This window comes from Embiotoca jacksoni, unplaced genomic scaffold, assembly GCF_022577435.1.
Source record: "Embiotoca jacksoni isolate LCO1_2020_lvr unplaced genomic scaffold, fEmbJac1.0.p SCAF_60, whole genome shotgun sequence".
Classification (NCBI taxonomy): Eukaryota; Metazoa; Chordata; class Actinopteri; family Embiotocidae; genus Embiotoca; species Embiotoca jacksoni.
Genome location: NW_027185415.1, coordinates 809999 through 822168, shown reverse-complemented (window position 1 = coordinate 822168; position 12170 = coordinate 809999). Strand labels below are relative to the sequence as shown.

Genomic DNA, 12170 nt, shown 5'->3' with positions numbered 1-12170 from the left:
CATGTCCATGTCTCATGTCTCCTGTCTCCTGTCCTTGCCTCCTGTCCTGGTCTCCTGTCCATGCATACTGTCCATGTCTCCTGTTCATGTGCCCTGTCAATGTCTCCTGTCTCCTTTCCATGTCTCCTGTTCATTTCTCCTGTCCATGTCTCCTGTCAATGCATAGTGTCCATGTCTCCTGTCTCCTGTCCATGTATCCTGTCCATGTCACCTGTCCATGCCTCCTGTCCATGTCTCCTGTCCATGCCTCCTGTCCATGTCTCCTGACCATGTCTCCTGTGTCATGTCTTCTGTCCATGTCCCCTGTCTCCTGTCCATGCCTACTGTCCATGTCTCCTGTTCATGTATTCTTGTCCATGTCTCCTGTCTCCTCTCTATGTCTCCTGTCCATGCCTCCTGTCCATGTCTCCTGTCTCCTGTCCATGTCTCCTGTATCCTATCCATGTCTCCTGTCCATTTCTCCATTTAATTTATCCTATCCATGTCTCCTGTCTCCTGCCTATGTCCCCTGTCTCCTGTCCATGTCTCATGTCCACGTCTCCTGTCCATGCCTACTGTCCATGTGTCCTGTCTCCTGTCCATGTATCCTGTTCATTTCTCCTGTCCATGCCTCCTGTCAATGCCTCCTGTCCATGGCTCCTGTCCATGTCTCCTGTGTCATGTCTTCTGTCCATGTCTCCTGTCCATGTGTCCTGTCTCCTGACCATGCCTCCTGTCCATGTCTCCTGTCTCCTGTCCATGTCCCCATTGTCATGTCTTCTGTCCATGTCTCCTGTTCATTTCTCCTATCATGTCTCCGGTCTCCTGTCCATGTCATATGTCCATGTCTCCTGTCCATGCATACTGTCCATGTGTCCTGTCTCCTGTCCATGTATCCTGTTCATGTCTCCTGTCCATGTCTCCTGTCCATGCCTCCTGTCCATGTCTCCTGTCCATTTCTCATGTCCATGTCTCCTGTCCAAACCTACTGTCCATGTCTCCTGTCGCCTATCCATGTCTCCTGTCCATGTCTCATGTCTCATGTATCCTGTCCATGTCTCCTGACCAGGCGTCCTTACCATGTCTCCTGTGTCATGTCTTCCGTCCATATCTCCTGTCCACGTCCATGCCTCCTGTCCATGCCTCCTGTCCATGTCTCCTGTCCATTTCTCATGTCCATGTCTCCTGTCCAAACCTACTGTCCATGTCTCCTGTCCATGTCTACTGTTCATGTATTATTGTCCATGTCTCCTGTCTCCTATCCATGTCTCCTGTCCATGTCTCATGTCTCATGTATCCTGTCCATGTCTTCTGACCAGGCCTCCTGTCCATGTCTCCTTTCCATGTCTCATGTCCATGTCTCCTCTCTCCTGTCCATGTCTCCTGTTCATTTCTCCTGTCCATGACTCCTGTCCATGTCTCCTGTCTGCTGTCCATGTCTCCTGTTCATTTCTCCTGTCCATGTCCATGTCTCCTGTCCATGTCTCCGGTCAATGTCCATGTCTCCTGTCCATGTCATTTGTCCATGTACCCTGTCCATGTCTCCTGTCCATGTCTCCTGTCCATGTCTCCTGTCTCCTTTTCATTTCTCCTGTCCATGTCTCCTGTCCATGTCATCTGTCCATGTCTCCTGTCCATATCTCCTGTCCATGTCTCCTGTCCATGTCTCCTGTCCATGTCTCCTGTCTGTTGTCCATGTCTCCTGTCCCCTGTCAATGTCCATGTCTCCTGTCCATGTCATTTGTCCATGTACCCTGTCCATATGTCCTGTCCATGTCTCCTGTCCATGTCTCCTGTTCATTTCTCCTGTCTCCTGTCCATGTCTCCTGTTCATGTGTTCCTGTCCATGCCTACTGTCCATGTCTCCTGTCTCCTATCCATGTCTCCTGTCAATGTCTCCTGTCCATGCCTACTGCCCATGCCTACTGTCCATGTCTCCTGTCTCCTGTCCTTGTCTCCTGTCTCCTACCCATGTCTCCTGTCCATGTCTCCTGTTCATTTCTCCTATCCATGTCTCCTGTCTCCTGTCCATGTCTCCTGCCAATGTCTCCTGTCTCATGTCTCCTCTCCATGTCTCATGTTCATTTCTCCTGTCCATGTCTCCTGTCCATGCCTACTGTCCATGTCTCCTGTCTCCTATCCATGTCTCCTGTCCATGTCTCCTGTCCATGCCTCATGCCCATGTCTCCTGTCCATGTTTCCTGTCCATGCCTCCTGTCCATTTCTCCTGTCTCCTATCCATGTCTCCTGTCCATGCCTCCTGTCCATGTCTCCATTTCATGTATTCCTGTCCATGTCTCCTGTCCATGTCTCCTGTTCATGTCTCCTGTCCATGTCTCCTATCCATGGCTCCTGTCCATGTCTCCTGTCCATGTCTCATGTCTTATGTCTCCTGTCCTTGTCTCATGTCCACGTCTTCTTTCCATGTCTCCTGTCCATGTCTCTTCTCTCCTGTCCATGTCTCCTGTCCATGTCTCATGCCCATGTCTCCTGTCCATGCCTACTGTCCACGTGTCTGAGCACGCGGGTTCACACGTGTGTTTGAACACAACACTCACATGTCCACATGGACATGAAAAGACGTGTCATGTCAACAGTCCTCCCTCCTGTCCACTCTGTCTGTGGAGAAGTCCTCTGATCACCTGACTCCAGCGGTACCAGATGGACGACATCATCCACAGCCGTGTTGTGTGAACATGTAAAGCTGACAGTGATCCGTGTCCTCAGCAGTCTGATCACAGATCCAGTCGCTGTGTTTCCTGTGTGAGCTGCAGTGGAGGGACAGGAAGTCAAAGAACCAACGTTGTTCTCAGTCGTCTGTCCCTCTGCTGGATTTCTGATGATTTCAAATCTATTGTAACATGCAGAGAAGATCAGTGAAGATCTGCTGAAACTGAAGATACAGGAAATCTTTGACTGGAGTTTGGAAGGAACTGATGATGTTTGTAGAAGGCCGACATGTTGATGATCCACAGTCACAGATCACAGAGGACAGAGTTCCTCTTTGAAGGAACAACTCATCTGTTTATCTTCATCTCCATCTTTTATTCTTTATTCAGATTGTGGAGCTGCAGTTTGTCAGAGATCAGCTGTGATTCTCTGGGTTCAGCTCTGAAGTCCAACCCCTCCCTTCAGAAACATCTGAAACATCTGGACCTGAGTGACAACAAGCTGCAGGATTCAGGAGTGAAGCAGCTGTGTGGTTTTCTGGAGAGTCCACACTGTAGTCTGGAGACTCTGGAGTAAGTTCACTGTCTGTTCCTGTTGTAGATCTTCTCTGTTTAATCAGCAGCTGCAGCTCCTTCATGTACAAACAGAACCTCCATCTTAAAGCTGTGAATGATTTTCTGTTCTCTGGTCCTGAACTCAGTGAGTCGTCCCAACAGACGAGTGTTTGTTGCAGAAAGTTTAGAAAATGTTCTCTGATGTTGTTAAATGAATGTTTGTAATGTTTGTTAAAGAGTCTCAGCTGGAAACAGAAGATCCTTTGAACTCTGATCTGTTGAAACTCAACGATTTCTTTCAGTGTGACCTCACAGATAAAGTCTGATCACTGATATTGATCCTTCACAACACACTCAGATGAAAGCACATCATCAGCTGCAGCTGTTTAAAGTATCAGTAGAGTAGTGATGGTGTAATGAGACCTGACGGAGGTGAGCTGCATCTTGTTGACCTGTGTTGACATGAAGAGGTGGATGAATGTTGTGCTGACATTTGGATGATGTCAGTAGAAGGCTGACATGATGAAGATCCTCAATAACAGAAGGACAAAGTCATTCAAACTGATCACATGATTTTACCTCCATCTTTTATTCTTTATTCAGATTGATGAGCTGCTGGTTGTCAAAGATCAGCTGTGATTCTCTGGGTTCAGCTCTGAAGTCCAACCCCTCCCTTCAGAAACATCTGAAACATCTGGACCTGAGTCTCAACAAGCTGCAGGATTCAGGAGTGAAGCAGCTGTGTGGTTTTCTGGAGAGTCCACACTGTAGTCTGGAGACTCTGGAGTAAGTTCACTGTCTGTTCCTGTTGTAGATCTTCTCTGTTTAATCAGCAGCTGCAGCTCCTTCATGTCTCATGTCCATGTCTCCTGTCCATGTCTCCTGTCTCGTGTCTCATGTCCATGTATCCTGTCCATGTGTCCTGTCTCATGTCCATGCCTCCTGTCCATGTCTCCTGTCTCTGTCTCATGTCCATGTCTCCTGTCCATGTCTCCTGTCCATGTCTCATGTCTCCTGTCTCCTGTCCTTGCCTCCTGTCCTGGTCTCCTGTCCATGCATACTGTCCATGTCTCCTGTCCATGTCTCCTGTCAATGCATAGTGTCCATGTCTCCTGTCTCCTGTCCATGTATCCTGTCCATGTCACCTGTCCATGCCTCCTGTCCATGTCTCCTGTCCATGCCTCCTGTCCATGTCTCCTGACCATGTCTCCTGTGTCATGTCTTCTGTCCATGTCCCCTGTCTCCTGTCCATGCCTACTGTCCATGTCTCCTGTTCATGTATTCTTGTCCATGTCTCCTGTCTCCTCTCTATGTCTCCTGTCCATGCCTCCTGTCCATGTCTCCTGTCTCCTGTCCATGTCTCCTGTATCCTATCCATGTCTCCTGTCCATTTCTCCATTTAATTTATCCTATCCATGTCTCCTGTCTCCTGCCTATGTCCCCTGTCTCCTATCCATGTCTCCTGTCCATGTCTCATGTCTCATGTATCCTGTCCATGTCTTCTGACCAGGCCTCCTGTCCATGTCTCCTTTCCATGTCTCATGTCCATGTCTCCTCTCTCCTGTCCATGTCTCCTGTTCATTTCTCCTGTCCATGACTCCTGTCCATGTCTCCTGTCTGCTGTCCATGTCTCCTGTTCATTTCTCCTGTCCATGTCCATGTCTCCTGTCCATGTCTCCGGTCAATGTCCATGTCTCCTGTCCATGTCATTTGTCCATGTACCCTGTCCATGTCTCCTGTCCATGTCTCCTGTCCATGTCTCCTGTCTCCTGTTCATTTCTCCTGTCCATGTCTCCTGTCCATGTCATCTGTCCATGTCTCCTGTCCATATCTCCTGTCCATGTCTCCTGTCCATGTCTCCTGTCTGTTGTCCATGTCTCCTGTCCCCTGTCAATGTCCATGTCTCCTGTCCATGTCATTTGTCCATGTACCCTGTCCATATGTCCTGTCCATGTCTCCTGTCCATGTCTCCTGTTCATTTCTCCTGTCTCCTGTCCATGTCTCCTGTTCATGTGTTCCTGTCCATGCCTACTGTCCATGTCTCCTGTCTCCTATCCATGTCTCCTGTCAATGTCTCCTGTCCATGCCTACTGCCCATGCCTACTGTCCATGTCTCCTGTCTCCTGTCCTTGTCTCCTGTCTCCTACCCATGTCTCCTGTCCATGTCTCCTGTCCATGTCTCCTGCCAATGTCTCCTGTCTCATGTCTCCTCTCCATGTCTCATGTTCATTTCTCCTGTCCATGTCTCCTGTCCATGCCTACTGTCCATGTCTCCTGTCTCCTATCCATGTCTCCTGTCCATGTCTCCTGTCCATGCCTTATGCCCATGTCTCCTGTCCATGTTTCCTGTCCATGCCTCCTGTCCATTTCTCCTGTCTCCTATCCATGTCTCCTGTCCATGCCTCCTGTCCATGTCTCCATTTCATGTATTCCTGTCCATGTCTCCTGTCCATGCCTCCTGTCCATGTCTCCATTTCATGTATTCCTGTCCATGTCTCCTGTCCATGTCTCCTGTTCATTTCTCCTGTCCATGTCTCCTGTCCATGTCTCCTATCCATGGCTCCTGTCCATGTCTCCTGTCCATGTCTCATGTCTTATGTCTCCTGTCCTTGTCTCATGTCCATGTCTTCTTTCCATGTCTCCTGTCCATGTCTCTTCTCTCCTGTCCATGTCTCCTGTCCATGTCTCATGCCCATGTCTCCTGTCCATGGCTTCTGTCCACGTGTCTGAGCACGCGGGTTCACACGTGTGTTTGAACACAACACTCACATGTCCACATGGACATGAAAAGACGTGTCATGTCAACAGTCCTCCCTCCTGTCCACTCTGTCTGTGGAGAAGTCCTCTGATCACCTGACTCCAGCGGTACCAGATGGACGACATCATCCACAGCCGTGTTGTGTGAACATGTAAAGCTGACAGTGATCCGTGTCCTCAGCAGTCTGATCACAGATCCAGTCGCTGTGTTTCCTGTGTGAGCTGCAGTGGAGGGACAGGAAGTCAAAGAACTAACGTTGTTCTCAGTCGTCTGTCCCTCTGCTGGATTTCTGATGATTTCAAATCTATTGTAACATGCAGAGAAGATCAGTGAAGATCTGCTGAAACTGAAGATACAGGAAATCTTTGACTGGAGTTTGGAAGGAACTGATGATGTTTGTAGAAGGCCGACATGTTGATGATCCACAGTCACAGATCACAGAGGACAGAGTTCCTCTTTGAAGGAACAACTCATCTGTTTATCTTCATCTCCATCTTTTATTCTTTATTCAGATTGATGAGCTGCAGGTTGTCAAAGATCAGCTGTGATTCTCTGGGTTCAGCTCTGAAGTCCAACCCCTCCCTTCAGAAACATCTGAAACATCTGGACCTGAGTTACAACGAGCTGCAGGATTCAGGAGTGAAGCAGCTGTGTGGTTTTCTGGAGAGTCCACACTGTAGTCTGGAGACTCTGAAGTAAGTTCACTGTCTGTTCCTGTTGTAGATCTTCTCTGTTTAATCAGCAGCTGCAGCTCCTTCATGTCTCATGTCCATGTCTCCTGTCCATGTCCCATGTCTCCTGTTCATGTCTCCTGTCCATGCCTCCTGTCCATGTCCCCTGTCTCCTGTCCATGTCTCCTGTCCCTGCCTCCTGTCCATGTCTCCTGCTCATGTCTCCTGTCCATACCTACTGTCCATGTCTCCTGTTCATTTCTCCTGTCCATGTCTCCTGTCCATGCCTACTGTCCATGTCTCCTGTCTCCTGCCCATGTCTCCTGTCTCCTGTCCATGTCTCCTGTCCATGTCTCATGCCCATGTCTCCTGTCTCAAGTCTCCTGTCCATGTCTCCTGTCCATTTCTCATGTCCATGTCTCCTGTTGATGCCTACTGTACATGTCTCCTGTCTCCTATCCATGTCTCCTGTCAATGTCTCCTGTCCATGCCTACTGCCCATGCCTACTGTCCATGTCTCCTGTCTCCTGTCCTTGTCTCCTGTCTCCTACCCATGTCTCCTGTCCATTTCTCCTGTTCATTTCTCCTATCCATGTCTCCTGTCCATTTCTCCTGTCTCATGTTTCCGGCCATGTCTCCTGTTCATTTCTCCTGTCCATGTCTCCTGTCCATGCCTACTGTCCATGTCTCCTGTCTCCTATGCATGTCTCCTGTCCATGTCTCCTGGCTTTGCCTCATGCCCATGTCTCCTGTCCATGTTTCCTGACCATGCCTCCTGTCCATTTCCCCTGTCTCCTATTCATGTCTCCTGTCCATGTCTCCTGTCCATGCCTCCTGTCTCCTCTCCATGTCTCCAGTCCATGTCTCCTGTCACCTATCCATGTCTCCTGTCCATGTCTCCTGTCCATGCCTACTGTCCATGTCTCCTATCCATGTCTCCTGTTAATGTCTCCTGTCCATACCTACTGCCAATGCCTACTGTCCATGTCTCCTGTCTCCTATCCATGTCTCCTGTCCATGTCTCCTATTCATTTCTCCTCTCCATGTCTCCTGTCTCCTGCCCATGTCTCCTGCCCATGTCTCATGCCTCATGTCTCCTGTCCATGTCTCCTGTCCATTTCTCATGTCCATGTCACCTGTCGATGCCTACTGTCCATGCCTACTGTCCATGTCTCCTGTCTCCTATCCATGTTTCCTGTCCATGTCTCCTTTCCATGCCTACTGTCCATGTCTCCTGTCTCCTGTCTCATGTCTCCTGTCCATATCTCCTGTCCAGTTCTGATGTCCATGTCACCTGTCGATGCCTACTGTCCATGTCTCCTGTTCATTTCTCCTGTCTATGTCCATGTCTCCTGTCTGTTGTCCATGTCTCCTGTCCCCTGTCAATGTCCATGTCTCCTGTCCATGTCATTTGTCCATGTACCCTGTCCATATGTCCTGTCCATGTCTCCTGTTCATGTATTCTGGTCCATGTCTCCTGTCAATGCCTACTGTCCATGTCTCCTGTCCATGTCTCCTGTTCATGTGTTCCTGTCCATGTCTCCTGCCCATGTCTCCTGTCTCATGTCTCCTGTCCATTTCTCCTGTCCATGTCTCCTGTCCATGCCTGTTGTCCATGTCTCCTGTCTCCTATCCATGTCTCCTGTCCATGTCTCCTGTTCATTTCTCCTATCTATGTCTCCTGTCTCCTGTCCATGTCTCCTGCCCATGTCTCCTGTCTCATGTCTCCTGTCCATGTCTCCTGTCCATATCTCCTGTCCATGCCTACTGTCCATGTCTCCTGTCTCCTATCCGTGTCTCCTGTCAATGTCTCCTGTCCATGCCTACTGCCCATGCCTACTGTCCATGTCTCCTGTCTCCTATCCATGTCTCCTGTCCATGTCTCCTGTTCATTTCTCCTATCTATGTCTCCTGTCTCCTGTCCATGTCTCCTGCCCATGTCTCCTGCCCATGTCTCCTGTCTCATGTCTCCTGTCCATTTCTCATGTCCATGTCTCCTGTTGATGCCTACTGTACATGTCTCCTGTCTCCTATCCATGTCTCCTGTCAATGTCTCCTGTCCATGCCTACTGTCCATGTCTCCTGTCTCCTGTCCTTGTCTCCTGTCTCCTACCCATGTCTCCTGTCCATTTCTCCTGTTCATTTCTCCTATCCATGTCTCCTGTCCATTTCTCCTGTCTCATGTCTCCTGTCCATGTCTCCTGTTCATTTCTCCTGTCCATGTCTCCTGTCCATGCCTACTGTCCATGTCTCCTGTCTCCTATGCATGTCTACTGTCCATGTCTCCTGTCCTTGCCTCATGCCCATGTCTCCTGTCCATGTTTCCTGACCATGCCTCCTGTCCATTTCCCCTGTCTCCTATTCATGTCTCCTGTCCATGTCTCCTGTCCATGCCTCCTGTCTCCTCTCCATGTCTCCAGTCCATGTCTCCTGTCACCTATCCATGTCTCCTGTCCATGTCTCCTGTCCATGCCTACTGTCCATGTCTCCTATCCATGTCTCCTGTTAATGTCTCCTGTCCATACCTACTGCCAATGCCTACTGTCCATGTCTCCTGTCTCCTATCCATGTCTCCTGTCCATGTCTCCTATTCATTTCTCCTCTCCATGTCTCCTGTCTCCTGCCCATGTCTCCTGCCCATGTCTCGTGCCTCATGTCTCCTGTCCATGTCTCCTGTCCATTTCTCATGTCCATGTCACCTGTCGATGCCTACTGTCCATGCCTACTGTCCATGTCTCCTGTCTCCTATCCATGTTTCCTGTCCATGTCTCCTTTCCATGCCTACTGTCCATGTCTCCTGTCTCCTGTCTCATGTCTCCTGTCCATATCTCCTGTCCAGTTCTGATGTCCATGTCACCTGTCGATGCCTACTGTCCATGTCTCCTGTTCATTTCTCCTGTCTATGTCCATGTCTCCTGTCTGTTGTCCATGTCTCCTGTCCCCTGTCAATGTCCATGTCTCCTGTCCATGTCATTTGTCCATGTACCCTGTCCATATGTCCTGTCCATGTCTCCTGTTCATGTATTCTGGTCCATGTCTCCTGTCAATGCCTACTGTCCATGTCTCCTGTCTCCTGTCCATGTCTCCTGTTCATGTGTTCCTGTCCATGTCTCCTGTCCATGTCTCCTGTCCACGTGTCTGAGCACACGGGTTCACACGTGTGTTTGAACACAACACTCACGTGTCCAAATGGACATGAAAAAATGTGTCGGTGTCAACAGTCCTCCCTCCTGTCCACTCTGTCTGTGGAGAAGTCCTCTGATCACCTGACTCCAGCGGTACCAGATGGACGACATCATCCACAGCCGTGTTGTGTGAACATGTAAAGCTGACAGTGATCCGTGTCCTCAGCAGTCTGATCACAGATCCAGTCGCTGTGTTTCCTGTGTGAGCTGCAGTGGAGGGACAGGAAGTCAAAGAACCAACGTTGTTCTCAGTCGTCTGTCCCTCTGCTGGATTTCTGATGATTTCAAATCTGTTGTAACATGCAGAGAAGATCAGTGAAGATCTGCTGAAACTGAAGATACAGGAAATCTTTGACTGGAGTTTGGAAGGAACTGATGATGTTTGTAGAAGGCCGACATGTTGATGATCCACAGTCACAGATCACAGAGGACAGAGTTCCTCTTTGAAGGAACAACTCATCTGTTTATCTTCATCTCCATCTTTTATTCTTTATTCAGATTGAAGAGATGCAGGTTGTCAAAGATCGGCTGTGATTCTCTGGGTTCAGCTCTGAAGTCCAACCCCTCCCTTCAGAAACATCTGAAACATCTGGACCTGAGTGACAACAAGCTGCAGGATTCAGGAGTGAAGCAGCTGTGTGGTTTTCTGGAGAGTCCACACTGTAGTCTGGAGACTCTGAAGTAAGTTCACTGTCTGTTCCTGTTGTAGATCTTCTCTGTTTAATCAGCAGCTGCAGCTCCTTCATGTCTCATGTCCATGTCTCCTGTCTCATGTCTCATGTCCATGTATCCTGTCCATGTGTCCTGTCCATGCCTCCTGTCCATGTCCATGTCCATGTCTCCTGTTCATGTCTCCTGTCTCCTGTCCATGTCTCCTGTCCATGTCTCCTGTCTCATGTCCACGTCTCCTGTCCATGCCTACTGTCCATGTGTCCTGTCTCCTGTCCATGTATCCTGTTCATTTCTCCTGTCCATGCCTCCTGTCAATGCCTCCTGTCCATGGCTCCTGTCCATGTCTCCTGTGTCATGTCTCCTGTCCATGCCTCCTGTCAATGCCTCCTGTCCATGGCTCCTGTCCATGTCTCCTGTGTCATGTCTTCTGTCCATGTCTCCTGTCCATGTGTCCTGTCTCCTGACCATGCCTCCTGACCATGCCTCCTGTCTCCTGTCCATGTCCCCATTGTCATGTCTTCTGTCCATGTCTCCTGTTCATTTCTCCTATCATGTCTCCTGTCTCCTGTCCATGTCTTATGTCCATGTCTCCTGTCCATGCATACTGTCCATGTGTCCTGTCTCCTGTCCATGTATCCTGTTCATGTCTCCTGTCCATGTCTCCTTTCCATGTCTCCTGTCCATGCCTCCTGTCCATGTCTCCTGTCCATTTCTCATGTCCATGTCTCCTGTCCAAACCTACTGTCCATGTCTCCTGTCTCCTATCCATGTCTCCTGTCCATGTCTCATGTCTCATGTATCCTGTCCATGTCTCCTGACCAGGCCTCCTTACCATGTCTCCTGTGTCATGTCTTCCGTCCATATCTCCTGTCCACGTCCATGCCTCCTGTCCATGTCTCCTGTCCATTTCTCATGTCAATGTCTCCTGTCCAAACCTACTGTCCATGTCTGAAGATGATGAAGATCCTCAATAACAGAAGGACAAAGTCATTCAAACTGATCACATGATTTTACCTCCATCTTTTATTTTTTATTCAGATTGATGAGCTGCTGGTTGTCAAAGATCAGCTGTGATTCTCTGGGTTCAGCTCTGAAGTCCAACCCCTCCCTTCAGAAACATCTGAAACATCTGGACCTGAGTGGAAACAACGTGCAGGATTCAGGAGTGAAGCAGCTGTGAGGTTTTCTGGAGAGTCCACACTGTAGTCTGGAGACTCTGGAGTAAGTTCACTGTCTGTTCCTGTTGTAGATCTTCTCTGTTTAATCAGCAGCTGCAGCTCCTTCATGTCTCATGTCCATGTCTCCTGTCTCATGTCTCATGTCCATGTCTCCCGTCCACGTCTCCTGTCCAGTGTCTCCGTGCTGCTTTCAGTGACCTAACAAACCCAGTTGGTATCAAAGATCCAGTGTTTCCTGAAAACCGTCTCAGTGCAGCTGTGAGAGGAGACAGAGAGACGACGGTCGTCCAATCGGATCGGCCCGACGCTCGTAGCGATGGTGCGTTTGAGTTGCTACGGAGACGACCGTCGTCGTCGAGTTCACGTGTGCAGGAAGTAAAGCTGATTCCGGCTGCCGGCCTGACAGGAAGTAGAGAGACGAAGGTCCTCGTCCATCACATCTGATCTCAGACTGTTGGTTCTCTCATTGGAACCCTGAACAGCTCTGAGATCAGTCTGACTGC

At 49.5% G+C, this 12170-nt stretch overlaps 1 protein-coding gene across 1 annotated transcript in view; it reads left to right on the top strand.

Annotated features, from left to right (window-relative positions):
- Positions 1–12170, top strand: part of LOC138213532 (protein NLRC3-like) — a 28413-nt gene that overhangs the window by 15466 nt on the left and 777 nt on the right. The window contains exons 9-13 of the mRNA XM_069174695.1: positions 3039–3221; positions 3807–3989; positions 6474–6656; positions 10316–10498; positions 11528–11710. Coding sequence (XP_069030796.1) covers positions 3039–3221; positions 3807–3989; positions 6474–6656; positions 10316–10498; positions 11528–11669 — 874 coding nt within the window. The 3' untranslated portion in view covers positions 11670–11710. The remainder of the gene's footprint in view (positions 1–3038; positions 3222–3806; positions 3990–6473; positions 6657–10315; positions 10499–11527; positions 11711–12170) is intronic.